Genomic DNA, 19,201 nt, shown 5'->3' with positions numbered 1-19,201 from the left:
ATGTTATAAGGGGAAAATAATAAAATCTGCAAAACACCTAACCCAAACCTGAACCTGAACTTCTGTGAAGAAGTCATGCTGGGTTCAGACCTGAGCGTTTTACAGCGCGTTCCTACGCGCTGTAAAAATGCTCAACAAGGAGAAACCAATGCTTCCCTATCGGCATGGTTCTCACCTGGGCGTTTTACAGCGCGTACGATCGCGCTGTAAAACGCCCGAAGTACATAAGCTTCTTAGGGGCGTCTTGTCGCGCGTTCCCGTACATAGACTTTCGGGAACGCGCGACAATGGGCGTTCGCTTGTCTCTGTATGTGCGATTGCAAATGCCCGTACAATCGCGCATACAGAGCGCTCCATCGCGAACGCTCAGGTGTGAACCCAGCGTCAGTGTTCGGGTCTGGGTACCAAACATGCCGATTTTTCTCACGCGCGTGCAAAACACATTAAAACACTTTACACTTGTGCGGGAAAATCGCACATTGTGTGAACCCAGCCTAATAGTTATCCCCTATCCTGTGGATAAGGGATAAGTTTATGTAACCAGAATACCCCTTTAAGATTACCCTTAAGCCATTCACATCATTACTACAACCCCTGGGCTGTAATCACTTAGGAGGCCATCTTATTGGTATTTTCTGGTTTGGCAGAAGATCCTTTCTCTTTCGGCAAGTTTTGTTGTGATCGAGGATTTAGATCTAGGGACAAAGGATTACAAGAAAGTCAGACCATAGTAGAAGAAACATCTAGAACATTTTGTACCACCAGGGAGTTAGATATTTTTGCTACTAGGACATTTTTTTACTTTTACACACCACTTTTTTTTATACAAAAAACATAAAAATTCATATTTGTGGCTAAAAGTCTGACCCAAATACTTAAGGGTCCATTCACACGTCCGCAATTCTGTTCCGCAGAACAGAATTACAGACCCATTCATTTCTATGGGGTCGCACAATGTGCTCCCGGATCTGAAAATGCGGATCCGCAATTCTGTTCCCGAAAAAATAAAAATAAATAGAACATGTCCTATTCTTGACCGCAATCGTGGACAAGATTAGGCATATTCTATTATAGTGCCGGCGATGTGCGGTCCGCAAAATGCGGAACGCACATTGCCAGTGTCCATGTTTTGCGAATCCGCAAAACACATATGGATGTGTGAATGGACTCTAAAAGGGTTTGTTCACCCGTGGTTACTTTTCCTTCAGACCTGTCCCAGCGTAGCCAGACCTACTGTGGTAACCATACTTACCTGATCCTCACCGCTGGGTTCTGGCTCCATCGCTCTGCAGGTCCTGGGTCAAAATGGATGACACATGACCACTGTGGCCAGTCATTGGCTGCAGCAGTCACATGGCCCACATCAAAATGGGTGTTGATGTAGGGAGACCAGAAACATGCAGAACTGGTAGGGGAACAATGGAACTGGAGCTCAGTGGTTCCAGTCATTCTGGTTGGCCTGAAGAAAGTCACCAGGGGAGAACAACCTAAAAGTCGATGCAACGTGTTCAAGCGTGTGTCAGTTATGTCCACATATTTTCACAAATCCTTAAAAACTGAGGACACTATTGATTTCTGTCCTACTTCCCCTCCCCACCCTGAGGGATCCTGCATCTCTTATGTTCTAGCTGTGTGTATTACATGCATCCTGGCACTGAAAGCGCTATAAAAATGATGTATTTTGGACGATCCCAATGAGGTGCTTAGCATTTTGTCTCGAATACTGGCTAGTAACAGTAATACTTACACACTTGTAAATAAAAACCTAGTGCACACCAGCTGCCTGCCGCAACCAACAACTCCAGTGAGAAACCTTTATCAACGATTCACTGGACTGGGATCCCGCACTCTAATGGCTGATCTGTTCCACGGACCCCAGCAACTTCAGTCAAATATAGTATTTATCGACTATCCAGTGAATAGGTGAGAAATGGTTCTGGTCGGGATCCATCTTTGATTTCTAACCTACATTGGACCACTGGCATCTGAAATCTCCCCACTTGCCATGGATGCTCCACAAGGACCTACTGCGGTAGTCTTCTCCATTGCAAACCATAATACATCGGATGACCACAGCAGGGATCTAATCTTAGAATATACAGATTTCCTTTGAAACCCCCGTTGATGTATGCTCCCAGAAAGTCGCCGTACCTTGTTTGGGCTGGTTTTCCAGTAGTGCCTCTGGCTGCTCGCTCCACAGCTTGTGGTTTGGGTTATTTAGGAAACGTTTAGTAAGACCACAGCTAAGACATCTAATTAACGTCAGCCGTTGTCCTCGACGTTCTGAGTGGAACCGTAACTTTCTGTTAATTTGTTTTTAAACATTAAACATATTTGACACAGTTAAAGTGAAGAGAAAAGTAGGTAGTGGTAGGATTTAGTAGTAGTTTAGATCATTCCAAACACCGGATACTTGTGTGTACCTTTTGTTACTTTTTTGTCAAAGCATTACGGTCATGTGAATGTAGCCTTAGGATACATTCACACGACCAGTGTTTTGCGGATTTGCAAAACACGGATACCAGCCCGTGTGTTCCACAATTTGGGGACAGCACATGGCCGCCTTTACCATAGAAAGTGCCTATTCTTATCCGCAATTGCGGACAAGAATAGGACATGCTCTATCCTTTTTGTCAGGCCGCGGAACGGAACTACATGTGCTGTCCGCATCTTTTGGGGCACTACTGAAATGAAGGAGTCTGCACCCGGTCTACAAAATTGCGGAAGGGATGCGGACTCATTCATACAGTTGTGTGAATGTAGCCTTCTTGTTAGAAAAACATTTTTATTATGAGAAAATAAAAACTAAACATTTTCATGTCTTACTTCTTTGCCTGACAGTACACGTGATACCAGCAAGCAGGAGAGAGCTACATCTTTTGCATATTGTCCTTTTTATAGATGGATCCCTAGAAGAAAAAAAAAAGAAAAAAAAAAAAAAAAAAAAAAAAAAACACACACACACACGAAGAGGCAAGTCTTATTACACGTTCAAATGATTTCCATGCTAGTAATCTATATACAAACTGGCACTTAGATAGACATTCAACCTTCTCTAGCTGCTATGGTAAAGGGCTACAGATCAGGCATGAGCCAGAACCAATTAAGCTGCCAAACATTTAAAATGGTTGTGCAGTGCTAGTATATTAACGGCCTATCCTCAGAATATCTCAAATTGGCACGGGGGTCCAACTCCTGGGTCCCCAACGATCAGCGGTTCCAGGAGGCCGCTGTGCTCTAGTGAATGGGACAAGCAGTTATAGTTACACAGCACCACCACTAAGATCTGGGCTACGTGCAGGCGAACAGGTCACAGGGTTTCGCAAACAACTGAATGGCGGGGTTCCCGCATGTCGGAGCACAGTTGATCCGATATTGATCTATCCTGAGGATAGGTAGTTAATAAACCAGCACTGCAATTAGTTACCCTACAGCACTGGTTCCCACACTGAAGACAGGAGCAGAGCAAGCTGCTGTGACATCACCAGTTGGGTAGGTTCAGTCACGTGAGCTAATGTGACATCACAAGTTAGGTGGGTTCGGTCAAGAAAGCTGCTGTGACATCACATTCTGATGCTGTAAACATTCCAAACACTGGGATGAAAAATAGTCTGATTACGTGCAGTGGATAATTCGATAAAGAAATGCTAAAGGGGTTGTTTCACTTCAGAAAAGGGCATTTATCATGTAGAGAAATTTAAAACAAAGGCACTTACTATGTATTGTGATTTTCCGTATTGCTACCTTTGCTGGCTGGATTCATTTTTCTATCACATTACACACTACTCGTTTCCATGGTTACAACCAGCCTGCAATCCACCAGTGGTGGTTGTGCTTGCACATTACAGGAAAAAGTGCCGGCCTCACTGGTGGCTGGGACACTGGGAGTGCACATGGAGTGGTGCTTTTTCCTATAGCAAGAATAGCTACCGCTGCTAGATTGCAGGGTGGTCGTAACCATGGAAACAAGAAGTGTATAATGTGATAGAAAAATTCATCCAGCCAGCAAAGGAAGCAATATGGAAAATCACAATACATTAGTAAGTGGCTTGTATTAGCGTCCTCTACATAATAAATACTATTTGCTGAAGTGAGTCAACCCCTAAATGCTCCTAGATGGCGAGTGATAACATCGGGAAAAGTCCCCTTATTACACCCTCTGGAAGCCTGTACAGGAAAGGGATGACAGTAACAGGCTATAATCTTTCCGCATGTATCTTGCAGATCCCCCACTCCACCCTTACAGGCATACAGTAGTTTTCATCCTGCTCTCCAACTTCAAATGAGTGGCATGTCCCAAACTGCACCTACAGATTTGACTCTGACTGAGCTAAGATTCCAGTCTTTTGTATGGTACCAAGATCTAACCTCTAACCCTTAGAACCTAGTGCAAGAGTATACCTGCTCCCCTTGCGCTACGACAACTGGTCATGTAGCGCAAGAGGAGCAAATCACTGCTGTGGCCTGCGATTGCCTGCCGTGGTCACGTATCCTCCCCCATCTACAGATGTTGATTTCATGTGGTAGGGAGCGGAGGAGCCGGCCTGGGAGTGACAGACACCGAACCCGGCGGCGGGGACCAGGTAAGTATTATCACCACCACGGGTTGGCCACTCTGGGAGCTCTGTCTTACTCTTGGATAACCACTTTAAAAGGGGTTATCCCATCTGGACATTTCTGGCATATCGACAGGTGGTGGTCCCACCTCTGGGTCCCGCTCCTATCTCAAGAACCAGGCTCTGCAGTGAATGGTGAGCAAGCTGCACATATGTGAATTTCTCCATGCACTGCAAAGTGGTTGAAACAACTATTACAGTATCATAACACTACAAAAAAAGCTCCCAATAGTGGGCGGGGAGACATCCATTATGTGGTGCTGTCATGGAGGACGTCCTGGAAAATGTGTCATTGCCGTAGCAGTATTGAACATTAAAGAAGGAAGCAGTAAGGAATATTCCCATAGAGACGGCCAGCAGGTAAACAATGAAAGAAAGGCAGCGCTCACAGTAGCGCAGCCTTCTCTTCAAACAGCTGATCGGCGGGGGTGGCAGACCATCAATCTATTATCAATGACCTATCCTGAGGACAAGTCATTAATATAAATAAAGCAGACAACCCCTTTAAGGGTAATTGCACAAGATATGAATTACATGAGGTTTTTGCGTGCAGAAAAACCTGCCAAGTAATACAGTACCGGCAAACAGAAGATTTACCAAATCTCATGTACACATTGTGTAACGGACCTGCTGTGTTGATTTTAAAATCTGCAGAATGTCTACAGAGTGGTTTTCCCCACAGACTTCAATCGGGTGGTTAAACAGAAAATCTACATTTAAAAAGGGTCTTACCATCATATTTCAGGACACGAGCTTGGGAGTGCTGGACCAATTTGTGTTCTAGATTTAAACTTGTCCCTCCAAAGACTCCTGTATTATTACTACACTGGTCATTAAGGGTTATCCCATATCTAAAATATCACCCCCAATGCCCGGGTCGCTTGTATGGATTATACCTACCTGCTCCCCAGCACCACGCCGCTGCATCTCCCCATCACTCGGATCAAAACATCTTGGTCGCGACCTACTATTGGCTGCTTCCCTCATCGCCGAATATTTAGATCTGAGCAATGGGGAGATGCAGCGGTGGCCGTGCAGGGATCCAGAGCAGTGCGGGTGCCAGGGAGCAGGCAAGTATAATCAATACAAGGAACCCGGGCACTGGGGGGGTTATTTTAGATATCGGATAACCCCTTTAATTGAATACCGTATTTTTCGCCCTATAAGACGCACCAGCCCATAAGACGCACCTAGGTTTTTAAGGAGGAAAAAAAATAATTTGAACTAAAAGGTGTGCCTAATGGTGTTATTGGGGGGGGGGAACCGTGGATGGCACTGTTATGGGGGGGGATCCGTGGATGGCACTGTTATGGGGGGGGATCCGTGGATGGCACTGTTATGGGGGGGGATCCGTGGATGGCACTGTTATGGGGGGGGATCCGTGGATGGCACTGTTATGGGGGGGGATCCGTGGATGGCACTGTTATGGGGGGGGATCCGTGGATGGCACTGTTATGGGGGGGGATCCGTGGATGGCACTGTTATGGGGGGGGATCCGTGGATGGCACTGTTATGGGGGGGATCTGTTGATGACACATAAATAGCATTTTACGCTATGTGTCATCCACAGACCCCCATAACAGTGCCATCCACAAATCCTCATAACAGTGCTATCCATAGAATGACCCCCAATAGGGAGGAGAGGCCGGCATCTAGCTCTAATTACGGCGGGCCCGGTGCAGTCACTGTATTCTGCTACACCAGGCCCGCTCACTGTAGGAATCCTAACTGCAGACAATGCTGTATGCTGATTAAGGTACCGTAACAGTAGTCTTTTATGCAGCCTGTACTTACGATACTAACTTTCCGGCAGGCAGGAGGCTGAGCTGGCGGGCGCTGAAAACGTAACTCACTATGTCACACGCCGACTCTCCCTTCTTCATTCATAAAGTGGGCGGAGCCGGCGCGTGACATAGTGAGTTACGTTTTCAGCGCCCGCCCGCCAGCTCAGCCTCCTGCCTGCTGGAAAGTTAGTATCGTAAGTACAGGCTGCATAAAAGACTACTGTTAGCATTGCCTGCAGTTAGGATTCCTACAGTGAGTGGGCCCGGTGTAGCAGAATACAGTGACTGCACCGGGACCGCTGTAGTTACAGAGCTGGATGCCGGCCCCTCATCCCTTATCCATGCCCACTAATACACCCGCCACCAAGCTGCGCAGCATGCGGTCGGTGGTATACAAACTGAAGTATTTGCCACATAAGACGCACTGCCTCTTATAGGGCGAAAAATACGGTATATTACACAGAACTGCAAGACACTGAATGTAGGTTTTTATTGTAAGAATAAAATAGAAAACATCCACTAACTTGCAGGTTTTTGCAATCTATAGTGCGGCCTTCTAACATTTCAAAGAGAGAGTAAACGTACTGTCTTAGCACTAAACGTTTGCCAATGGTTTTTTCTGTATGACAGTAGAATCGAGCGAGTTCCACATTCTCAGGGTTTGCAGCTAAAACACAATGTGCAGCCTAGGAGAGATGAAAAAAAATTTGTAAGATTAGTCCCCATTTAAAGACGCCCGCAGAAAAGGCTGAGCTCTGTGGAGACATAGCTGCCGATTTTCACATAAGTGCACAGAGCCACACCGGGGTTCATTAACCACTTCAGCCCCGCTAGCTGAAACCCCCTTCATGACCAGAGCACTTTTTACACTTCGGCACTACACTCCTTTCACCGTTTATCGCTCGGTCATGCAACTTACCACCCAAATGAATTTTACCTACTTTTCTTCTCACTAATAGAGCTTTCATTTGGTGGTATTTTATTGCTGCTGACATTTTTACTTTTTTTGTTATTAATCGAAATGTAACGATTTTTTTTAAAAAAAATGACATTTTTCACTTTCAGCTGTAAAATTTTGCAAAAAAAACGACATCCATATATAAATTTTTCGCTAAATTTATAGTTCTACATGTCTTTGATTTAAAAAAAAAAATGTTTGGGCAAAAAAAAAAAAAAAAAAATGGTTTGGGTAAAAGTTATAGCGTTTACAAACTATGGTACAAAAATGTGAATTTCCGCTTTTGAAGCAGCTCTGACTTTCTGAGCACCTGTCATGTTTCCTGAGGTTCTACAATGCCCAAACAGTAGAAACACCCCACAAATGACCCCATTTCGGAAAGTAAACACCCTAAGGTATTCACTGATGGGCATAGTGAGTTCATAGAACTTTTTATTTTTTGTCACAAGTTAGCGGAAAATGATGATGATTTTTTCTTTTTCTTACAAAGTCTCATATTCCACTAACTTGCGACAAAAAATAAAAAATTCTAGGAACTCGCCATGCCCCTCACGGAATACCTTGGGGTGTCTTCTTTCCAAAATGGGGTCACTTGTGGCGTAGTTATACTGCCCTGGCAATTTAGGGGCCCAAATGTGTGAGAAGTACCTTGCAATCAAAATGTGTAAAAAATGACCGGTGAAATCCGAAAGGTGCTCTTTGGAATGTGTGCCCCTTTGCCCACCTTGGCTGCAAAAAAGTGTCACACATCTGGTATCGCCGTACTCAGAAGTTGGGGAATGTGTTTTGGGGTGTCATTTTACATATACCCATGCTGGGTGAGAGAAATATCTTGGCAAAAGACAACTTTTCCCATTTTTTTATACAAAGTTGGCATTTGACCAAGATATTCCTCTCACCCAGCATGGGTATATGTAAAATGACACCCCAAAACACATTCCCCAACTTCTCCTGAGTACGGCGATACCAGATGTGTCACTTTTTTGCAGCCTAGATGCGCAAAGGTGCCCAAATTCCTTTTAGGAGGGCATTTTTAGACATTTGGATCCCAGACTTCTTCTCACGCTTTCGGCCCCTAACATGCCAGGGCAGTATAAATACCCCACATGTGACCCCACTTTGGAAAGAAGACACCCCAAGGTATTCTGTGAGGGGCATGGCAAGTTCCTAGAATTATTATTATTTTTTTTGGCACAAGTTAGCGGAAAGTTTTTTTTTGTATTTTCTCACAAAGTCTCCCTTTCCGCTAACTTGGGACAAAAATTTCAATCTTTCATGGACTCAATATGCCCCTCACAGAATACCTTGGGGTGTCTTCTTTCCGAAATGGGGTCACATGTGGGGTATTTACACTGCCCTGGCATTTTAGGGCCCTAAAGCGTGAGAAGAAGTCTGGAATATAAATGTCTAAAAAATGTTTACGCATTTGGATTCCATGAGGGGTATGGTGCGTCCATGTGAGATTTTATTTTTTGACACAAGTTAGTGGAATATGAGACTTCGTAAGAAAAAACAAAAACAAACAAAAAATTTCCGCTAACTTGGGCCAAAAAAAATTCTGAATGGAGCCTTACAGGGGGTGATCAATGACAGGGGGGTGATCAGGGAGTCTATATGGGGTGATAACCCCCCTGTCATTGATCACCCCACCTGTAATGCTCCATTCAGACGTCCGTATGATTTTTACGGATCCACTGATACATGGATCGGATCCGCAAAACACATGCGGACCTCTGAATTGAGCCTTACAGGGGGGTGATCAATGACAGGGAAGTGATCAGGAAGTCTATATGCGTGATCACCCCCTTGTCATTGATCACCCCCCTGTAAGGCTCTATTCAGACGTCCGCATGTGTTTTGCGGATCCGATCCATGCATCAGTGGATCCGTAAAAATCATACGGACGTCTGAATGGAGCCTTACAGGGGGGTGATCAATGACAGGGGGGTGATCAATGACAGGGAAGTCATCAGGAAGTCTATGTGCGTGATCACCCCCTTGTCATTGATCACCCCCCTGTAAGGCTCCATTCAGACGTCCGCATGTGTTTTGCGGATCCGATCCATGTATCAGTGGATCCGTAAAAATCATACGGACGTCTGAACGGAGCCTGACAGGGGGGTGATCAATGACAGGGGGGTGATCAGGGAGTCTATATGGGGTGATCAGTGGTGCATAAGGGGTTAAAAAGTGACAGGGGGGGGGGGGGTGTAGTGTAGTGTTTTCTGGTACTTTGCACATCTACCTGTGTCCTCTGGTGGTCGATCCAAACAAAAGGGACCACCAGAGGACAAGGTAGCAGGTATATTAGACGCTGTTATCAAAACAGCGTCTAATATACCTGTTAGGGGTTAAAAAAAAAAAAAAAAAAATCAGATCTCCAGCCTGCCAGCGAGCGATCGCCGCTGGCAGGCTGGAGATCCACTCGCTTACCTTCCGTTCCTGTGAGCGCGCCTGTGTGCGCGCGTTCACAGGAAATCTCGCGTCTCGCGAGATGACGCGTATATGCGTCCAGGAGGAGTAAAGCAACCACCTCCCGGACGCATATCTGCGTACAGCGGTCGGGAGGTGGTTAAAGGGAACCTGTCACCGGGATTTTGGGTATAGAGCTGAGGACATGGGTTGCTAGATGGCCGCTAGCACATCCGCAATACCCAGTCCCCATAGCTCTGTGTGCTTTTATTGTGTAAAAAAACTGATTTGATACATATGCAAATTAACCTGAGATGAGTCCCATACCTGACTCATCCCACATACAGGACTCATCTCAGGTTAATTTGCATATGTATCAAATCAGTTTTTTTACACAATAAAAGCACACAGAGCTATGGGGACTGGGTATTGCGGATGTGCTAGCGGTGATCTAGCAACCCATGTCCTCAATTCTATACACAAAATCCCGGTGACAGGTTCCCTTTAAGGTTCCCCAGAGGGAATGATTCTTTGCCATGCTGGAGCTCTTGCCATTTTGACAGTGAAACACTCGCTTATCGGGTGAAAAGACTGTTGGCGCGGTCACCTAAATCACTGTTCGCCATCAGCACATTTTGGTGTGTAAACAGCGTCTGCTGCTGGCAAACAATGATTCTGTATGGAGACGGGTGATGCCACTAGTGATCCTGTGGAGGAGCTCGCAGCATGTAAATGTAGCAGTCTCCTCCACCAAGGAACGCTTCCTTCCCAGCAATTGCTTGCTACATCAGGTCATGTAAACTGGCCTTAAAGGGGTTGTCTCATCTCAGACAAATGGGGGCATATTGCTAGGATATGCCCCTATTGTCTGATAGGTGGGGGTCCTATATCAAGAATGGAGCCTGAAATCGGTGGAGGACGGCTCGGCTATTTCAGTAGGGCCCATAGAAGTGAATGTGAGTGGTGGCCGGTCATGCGCTGTGCGCTCCCATTCACTTCCATGGGGAGAGCGTTTGGTGGTAGCCAGACTGAGTCATCCAGCAACCACTTCAAGGGGCTCCGTTTCTGATATAGATGCGGGTCCCACCTAGAAGACAATGGGGCCATATCCTAGCGATATGCCACCATTGTCTCAGCCGAGACAACCCCTTTAAGAATCAATTTTATTTTATCTAATGCCTGCAGCCAGCCTTCTGAAGCAGAAGAATTATACTTAGAGTAAGATGCGGTCAGTGCTGGTGACATGACACGGCTAAGGATCAGAAAAGCTGACTGTACTCACCTCTCCCAGGTCCTCTCTGGGCCTGTGCTGCAATGTCCTGACTACGTACAGCACCAAGATGTAGGCACGTACTATGATCTGATGCTGTGCGACGTCGTGTCACAGCGCAGGGCCGGGGAAAACCCGGGAGTGCAAGAAGAGCGGTTGGATGTGCAGAGTGGCGGTGCTGTTGGAAGCATTAGCGGTAAATACATTCAGTTATTTTCTATCTGAGGTCTGATGAAAGATTTTTTTCTGCTTTTCCTCCTCTACAACCTAGGCGTGTTTTTATCCGGGACAAGCCATTAAAAAAAATGACCTGTTTGGTCCACATTAAATTAGCATTCTTGATTCCCTGCATCTCCCTCTATCACTCATTGATTTTTTTTCCCATTGACAGCAAATGCATGTGGCACCTACGGTGCTGGCATATGAACGAGCCATGAGGTACTCTTACCTGGTAAAGGAAGTTCAGCCTCTGCAAAGCTTCTTTGTCTTTAATCTGATTTGCCATTGTCTACAACAATAAGACACGTTATCTAACGTCATCAAATTCATACAATTAGGCTGAATAATGGGGACTGTATCCTTTACACCACAGATGTGTGTAGGATACTGTACCCCTCCCTACAGTAAGTTACAGAAATACTGTCACACAATGTCCGTTACAATCTGCAACTCTGTATGGAGCGGAAAACTATTGTGAAAAGCAATTAGCTAATAATCTAAGCAACACAGGTTTCTGAAACTTACCATTGATGGTGGGTTTAAATTACGTTTTATGCCTGTTTGACATATACGTTAGGGGGAGAGAAAAAAAAAAAAAAAAAAAAAAGGGGGGGGGGGGGGATACAAATAGGGATGAGCGAACTTGTGTTTAAGCTTGGCGTACAAGGTTCGGGTTATCTGAGAAATCAGTTATGGATTCCACTACCACAGACCATAAGTTATTGTCCGTGGAAACAGAATTCTTAGATAACCCGAACCTTGTACGCCGAAGGCTACTTTCACACTGGCGTTTTGGCTTTCCGTCTGCGAGATCCGTTCAGGGCTCTCACAAGCGGTCCTAAACTGATTAGTTTTGCCCTAATGCATTCTAAATAGATAAGGATCCGCTCAGAATGCATCAGTTTGCCTCTGATTAGTCTCCATTCCGCTCTGGAGGCGGACACCAAAATGCTGCCTGCAGCGTTTTAGTGTCTGTCGGATGAAACTAAGCCAAACTGATCCGTCCTGACACACAGTGTAAGTCAATGGGGACGGATCAGTTTTCTCTGACACAATAGAAAACGGATCCGTCCGCAATTGACTTTCAATGGAGTTCAAGACGGATCCATCTTAGCTATGTTACAGATATTATAAACTGATCCATTTGTGATGGATGCATACAGTTGTATTATTGTAACAGATCCATTTTTGCAGATCCATAACAGATCCGCCCAAAACACATAAGTGTGAAAATAGCCAAACTTGAAAACACAAAGTTCACTCATCCCTAGATACAAAAACACAGAACACAACATTCTAGTACCCTGCACAGTCCAGTAAAAAGTACAGTTTTTTTTCCCTATGGTGAAAGGATGGCACTGTTAAAGATGGGTGAAATGGCGACCACGAAGGGACTCTGAGCGAATGTAGCATCAGACAGCTGACAAGACGGGCCCCTGAGCTTGACGAACGGCAGAGGAGAGAGGATTGCAACCTCAAAGAAAGGTGAGAAAACTTTTTATCTCATCTGCCTTTCTGCTAGTTACTTCGTCATGCTCACATAGCTCAGTCTGCTGTGAGGTGGTACCGATGTAAGTATAGTAGTCGGCTGTAATGCTGAAAGCTTGGAGTCTATTGAACCAATAGTCTGAAATCATAGATCACTCTGGTGTGTATATGTTTTGTGTGTGTCTGTGATTTATGTGAGGAGTGAATTGAGCACAGACGGTAAAACCACAGACAAAGGGAGGGAACAGTAACCTCCTGGTTGGGAAGGGGGCGCTATAGCGCCGAGGTGTGGGACAAGGAACTCCGGCTGACCTGACCAGGAAGATGCGTAGAGCCGTATGATCTCTTGATCTGATGGAAGACTGCGGAGACTACCTGACCTGACCCTAGGAAGATGGTAGAACCTCTCATGACCTTTTGATCAAGGGAAAGACTGCGGTGATATTCTCTACCTGACCTGACCCCAGGAAGATGCGACGGAGCCCGCCTGACCCCTGGTTTTGGGGAAGACGTGCGGGGAGTCCCGGCTGACTAGTCAGACGTGATAGTCAGATTTGAGCCAACCAGAGGGGGGGGTGAATCCTTTGTCTGCAGAAGAAAGGGCTAAAGGTGCTGATCACTCCTCTGTTTTGTGTGTGTGTCAGTCTGAAATACTGTTGTTTTGATATCAGTCAGTCCCAGCATTATGAAGGAGAAAATACAGCCCCTAGCTAGTAGTGAGGGAAGAATTGAAAGTTAAAATGTGAAAAAGAATGTTAGAGAAAGTGTAGACTCGGACAGAGGTCGCCCCTGGCAACAGGGATGAAGATCTGTAAGAATCTGTGAAGTTAGAGCTTACAGACTGTGGGCATCAGAACTCCCGTGATTTTGAGGGGGGAGTTGTCAGGATGTTAATTGATGGCATTAACAAGAAAGAAAGAAAGTGCCCCAGTGTCTGCAATCAGAACGGCGCTTGTGTTAAATGTTCCGAAACGAACTGGTTAAGTTTTGTTACCCTAATAAAATGTGTGTGTTTAACTAGGGAATATCCTAGAGATTACAGCAGTAAAAGATGGTCAGTTAACGGATAGGTGTTGTATCCAGTGTGAGCTACAGAGACTCACTACCCCCACCTCAACAGAAACATTCCTGAGATAAGAGGATCAGACGAAGGAAAAAGGTGGGAGGGAATGAGGGAATGATGCAGAGTCAGTGATGTGTAATATATTATACAAGACAAAGAATTGTTCAATAATTTTCTTTCTTCTTTCTTCTTTCCCAAGCAGTGTACTGTGGGAATCCAGCTTTTAACAAAATGACTGTATGATAACATGTATATTCTCTTACAGCGACAGACCATCAGCAATTCTGGGTGTGGTGTGGCTATCTGTTTCCAGGAAAGCTGTGTTTGTCTGTGCTGCAAGTTTTGGGATGAAACAATGTGGGTTGGAAGACAAATGATTCAGTGGAATGTGAATGGGTCTGGCTTTGAGTTGTGATTGAGGCGAATATGTGTGAAGACTGATGGAGGTTTTCAGCAGAGTTGTGAATGCAATTCAGTTTTTATGTATGAGGGCGTGGTTATGAACAGTTTGTGAAAATTAGTACATGAAAATGTATATGAATGTGTATGGAGTACGATATTTGTTTTGTTTTTTTAATAATATGCGCATTGAGGATTTTATTTTATTTTTCTTGGAAGTTTTGGGGTTTTTATTGGTGCCAACAGCATTGATCAAGCTGTACATTTTTATTTATTTTATTTTTAAATTGAAGTCAATGAAAAGTTTCTTATGGGCCCTTTGTGTGTTCATGTCTGTATTGTCCGATCTGTTTGTTTCAATGTTTGAAGTTACGTTAAGTGTTGTGCTAAACATCAGAGCTCTGTTCTGATGGGCAGCTGCCACATTACTGATGGACAAAAGGAGAACCATAGCGTCCGACTGAAGGGGGTGGACTTAGATGACTCAGAGCGGAGGGAGGAGGATAGGGGTGGACGTTACAGACAACGACAGCCCTTGTGCCCATCCCCTAGTTATAAGACACTCCCATGGAAGATGAGAAGTCCTGTTTTGTTTTCCAGTCTATTAATTCTGCGATAGGAAAAGTTGGATACTTCTGTAAGCCAAAATGCAGAGTAACATCAAGCAGCATTGGGGGGTTCAGTGGTGCCAACCATAGGTAGTGTTCCTTTGGCATTGCTTCAGCCCTGATGTCAAACGCCTCATTGAAGTGAGGTAAAAGTAAGTCTGCCACCCTATGGTGGGCCTGCAGAGTCTGTGGGACCCAGATCCCAGAAGAGAGAGTGTTGTGCTGTGTGTGGTACTCCTCGTCCACACCACACGAGAGGATTGTATTCTATGTTGACCATGCCCGGATCACTGTCCGTCCCCACAGACACCCATGTTTTTTGTCATAAGGGGAACACAGACAGGTGAGGGGGGGGGAGTTAGATCAAGATTAAGAAACAGGAAATCCAGTATCGGCTCTATCTTTAAACATTTTTAGCAGATTCAGTCTGGCCCAAGGATATCCCTCACTCTGGGTGATAAAGAAGTAGTCCCGTTTTTGATTGATACTGGAGCAGCCAAGACAGTTGTGCACAGCAAACATGGCCTCCCCTGATTTACTCTCCAAGGACACCAGCCTTTGGGTAGAAGTGGATGGGAAAGTAGTACGCTCACTTTTTTTCAACAGAAACCATCCATATTAGATTTGCCCCTAACCAAGATGCGCTTGCCCGTTTGCTGGTCATTGGTAACGCCCCTTGTTGTCTCCTAGGTGCAGATTTGTTTGCAAAAGTACATGCTGGTATCTCACGTCAGGAGGACGGCACTGTGAAGCTTACAGGTGCCCTCCACGACCAAGAACTTTGTTTGTTGGCCATTAGTGATAAAATTCTCTGGTCCATGTTTGTATCAGTACTCCCAGAAGCTGAGAAAAGCAAACCACTCACTCCACTGTGATTGATTTGTCCTTTAGTCCCTACCGCCTCACAGATGAGGCGGTAGATGTTTTTTGTGCCTAGAACTGGCAATTTTGTGCTCCCCCACACTGGGCCTATCATATTATTACATTTAGATTGTATTGTTAATGAAGTGAGTGGCCATGACTCAGCTGTCCTCACCCAACTGCATGGCCAGCAATAACGCCCCATAGTATAATATTCAGTCAGACTTGATCCTGTGGCCAGAGGTGCCCCTTTCTGCATCAGAGCTGTAGTAGTTGTACTAGCTATGCTTGATGAAAGCTCTGAGATAGTTCTGAACCACAAAGTGATGCTGATATTACATCTATCCTCATGAACGTACAATCCAAATGATTGTTTTGTTGCCCATTATTGTTCCATTTTGTTGCCTCAATGTTGCTCTCCAAAGGTGTAATACTTTGGACCCAGCCACCCTGTTGCCTCTGGACCAAGGGGGGAGGGAAGAGTTAGGGCACCGCACTTTAAACTTTTCTTTCAGATTCAAAGGAAGAGGCTCCTGACTGTTTGCAGATGATGTCACAAGAGGTAGTGGGATTTGGTAAATCAGTCATTAGGTAATCTAGATCATGTGCTCTTTGTGGATGGATCGAGGTATGGCAGGTACTACACAGGTTGGGCAGTGGTGATTAAACGTGAACTACCACACTTGTCTGCTCAGAAGTGGAGCTAAAAGACTCTGAAGATGGCTTGCAGATATGCAGATGGGAAAACAGCCACCATTTACACTGATTCCAGGTGTGCTTTGGGATAGCCCATGACTATGGGCCCATATGGAAAGCCAGAGACTCCTTGATCGCTTCAGGTAAACCCATCGAAAATGGGGAAGCAGTGAGGTCTCTGATGGAAGCCCTCGTGTCACTAACATGTGGGGTGATGGCAACGAAAGGCCACTGTAAACAGATGCAGAGGAGGCAAAGGGGAAAGCCACGGCAGATCAGGCGGCAAAGATGGCTGCCAAATTACCTAAGCAGACCCCTGTCTTAAGTGGCCACAGTTCAGGTCCCTGAAATAACTCCTCCTGTCTCCCGAAAGTTCTTAAGACCTTACAGAACCCTGGGGAAGGAGGAAAGGGACTGGTGGATGAAAAAGGGGGGACGACAAATAAGAAGGGCAACTTTACCTTCCCAGGTCCCTCTACTCCACGATGGCACAGGCAACCCATGGAGTGATGCACCAGACAAAAACTGCTATGTGTGATTTAGTACGTAGCATATGGTACGCACCAGGGTTCAGCACTGTAACAGTCAGACATACTTAAGGATAAATGGTTTGTGCCCAGAACAACATGGGCAAGGTGGTTAAGGTACCCAAGAAACACGTCTTGCTTTTTGTATCTGTTTCAACGTTTGCAGACTACCTTCAAATATCCAAGGTGGGCATGTATGAGTATGTATTGATATGTGATGAATTGTTTTCAGGATGGCCAAAACCGTACCCAAAGAAGTAAAGAAGATTATGGCTGAAGTTGTGTGCAAGTATGGGGTACCTTAGATCATTGAAAGTGACACAGGTGTTCACTTCACAGGTGAAGTGATGCAGGAGATGACGAAGGTTTTGGGTGTAGGACAGGCCTTACATGCTTCGTACCATCCACAAAGCAGCAGTAGAGTAGGGAAAAGGAACTGAACGGGACACTAAGTTAAAGATTTAAAGTCTTAATAGAGTACCTGCTGGTAGCCCTCTTTTAGTAAGGTATACGCCTAACCGTGAGACAGGCCTTGTCCCTATAAGGTCCTTTTTGGGTCAGCCCCTAGAATAGGATTTTAATTCCCACAGCAGCTCCAGATGCAACATGGTTGTCTGACAGATTATGTGATCAGTTTTGTATAAGCATTTGACTAAAGTACATTTTCGAGTTTTTGCTTCACTTCCAGGTTTTGATAAAATACCAGGAACCCACCCACTTGTGTCTGGAGATTGGGTGGTAGGAAAAGACATGTTCGAAAAGTCCCAAAACCCTGGTTTGATGGTCCATTCCGAGTGTTGTTGACCACAAGCACAGTGAAGCTCAAAGAAAAGCATAATTGGATTGATTTCACGGAAGTGTTGAGACTGGTTTTCCCTTGTGTGACTGTTGATCATGACTCAAAAGAATATGGAAAAATTGTATGAAAACTTCGATCCAGAAAATCAGGAGCACTGATGACCTCTAGTCCCCCCATATAATGTAAACGCCAGTTAGGGAAAGATCATCTGACTTCCCCGTGCTCAAATCCAGTGTCACGGGAGGCTGTTCGCTAGGAATGGCTTGTCGTGGAAGCTGGTGAAGAGGAGGCGGAGCATTGGGACAGATGTTTAGGTTTAGGGAGAGAATGAAATTCAAGGGGGGACTGTTAAAGATGGGTGAATTTTATTCTATATTTTGTAAATCTAGGATTGTAATGAGTTAACTTTTTCTACTTCCAAGTGCCCACCCACCCCCCTCTTTGTTTCAAGACTGGAAAGGAGAGAGAGGGGGGGCAAAGAGCTGTGCTGTGGGAAGTGTCTGATTTCTCATCTTTTACATGTGTTCCATAGAGTGTCAGGCATTGCCTTATGCATGAACAGGTGGAATGCGTAAGCCAATCATATGGCTTGATGATATGTATATATTATTCACTGCCTATAGAGAAGCACCTCTTTAAAGTGTCACATATGACGTAGGCAGTATTCTTGTTAGAATAAACTCCATTACAAAATGGCGATGGTAACCAGATGTTTACATTAGTTCACATTCCAAAGTGGTACTCACTGCGCAGATGTTGAAGTGTTATCTCTGTTTCTCTTATCACTTTTTCCTTTTTGACCAATGAAACAATGTTTTAGCCTCAGAGAGGACTGCCCTCTTCTGAAGATTCATAAACGCTTAGTCCATGTAATAAAGTTAGAGATTGCTTTGACCAACTTCTGTGTCAGTGTCCAGTCTCTCAGCCACGCGTGGATATTAACCCCTGGGGGGGGTACATTGATCTGGAACACCAGAGTGTATCTAAAATGCCCTAATTTAGGGTGGTTTTGACAGCACTGTATGGAATCTGTTTTACATAAGTTTTTTGTATACAACAGATAGGAAAAACCCAGCCTAAAACCAGAGGGTTTAGGGTTAAAACTGTCTGCTGCCCATAGCAACCAACCACAGCAGAGCTTTCATTTTTCAAGCAACATAATATTTTTTTAAAGATGCTCTATGATTGGCTGTTATAAAGACAGCTGTAGCCAGTTGTCATAACTCTTTCACAAACCTGTTCCTTCCGGTCAGGCGGCACACACTTCAGAATGAGCGTCTGCAATGTAGAGCACCCCGAATGGCCCTTGTCCTCAATTACTTAGGCTCGTGCCCAGACAAGTGCAGGCTCCTCGCAGGGATCTATAAACGTCCCCCATATTTATACAGACACGTCCATTGTTGTACACAGGCGAGGAGGGTCCACGCTCGCTGAAATAATACCGAAACAGGTCTCCAATAAAATGGCCACCGCGGTACAAACCAGCACCTACGACTAGAGA

The 19,201-nt window shown here is 45.1% G+C and overlaps 1 protein-coding gene across 1 annotated transcript; it reads right to left on the bottom strand.

Annotated features, from left to right (window-relative positions):
* Window positions 1-355: 355 nt before the first annotated feature.
* On the bottom strand, window positions 356-19,173 carry LOC122930985 (ribonuclease P protein subunit p21-like). The gene is made up of 6 exons (XM_044284809.1): window positions 18,937-19,173; window positions 11,489-11,548; window positions 6,986-7,086; window positions 2,827-2,909; window positions 2,152-2,283; window positions 356-695 (listed from the first exon to the last, which is right to left on the bottom strand). The coding sequence occupies exons 2-6, from the start codon at window positions 11,543-11,545 to the stop codon at window positions 610-612; spliced, it is 459 nt and encodes a 152-aa protein (XP_044140744.1). The 5' UTR covers window positions 11,546-11,548; window positions 18,937-19,173; the 3' UTR covers window positions 356-609.
* Between the last annotated feature and the right edge of the window lie 28 nt (window positions 19,174-19,201).

The sequence above is a fragment of the Bufo gargarizans genome, chromosome 3, assembly GCF_014858855.1.
Source record: "Bufo gargarizans isolate SCDJY-AF-19 chromosome 3, ASM1485885v1, whole genome shotgun sequence".
Lineage (NCBI taxonomy): Eukaryota > Metazoa > Chordata > Amphibia > Anura > Bufonidae > Bufo > Bufo gargarizans.
Note: the sequence above shows the minus strand (reverse complement) of the source record. Positions and strands in the feature narration are given on the sequence as shown.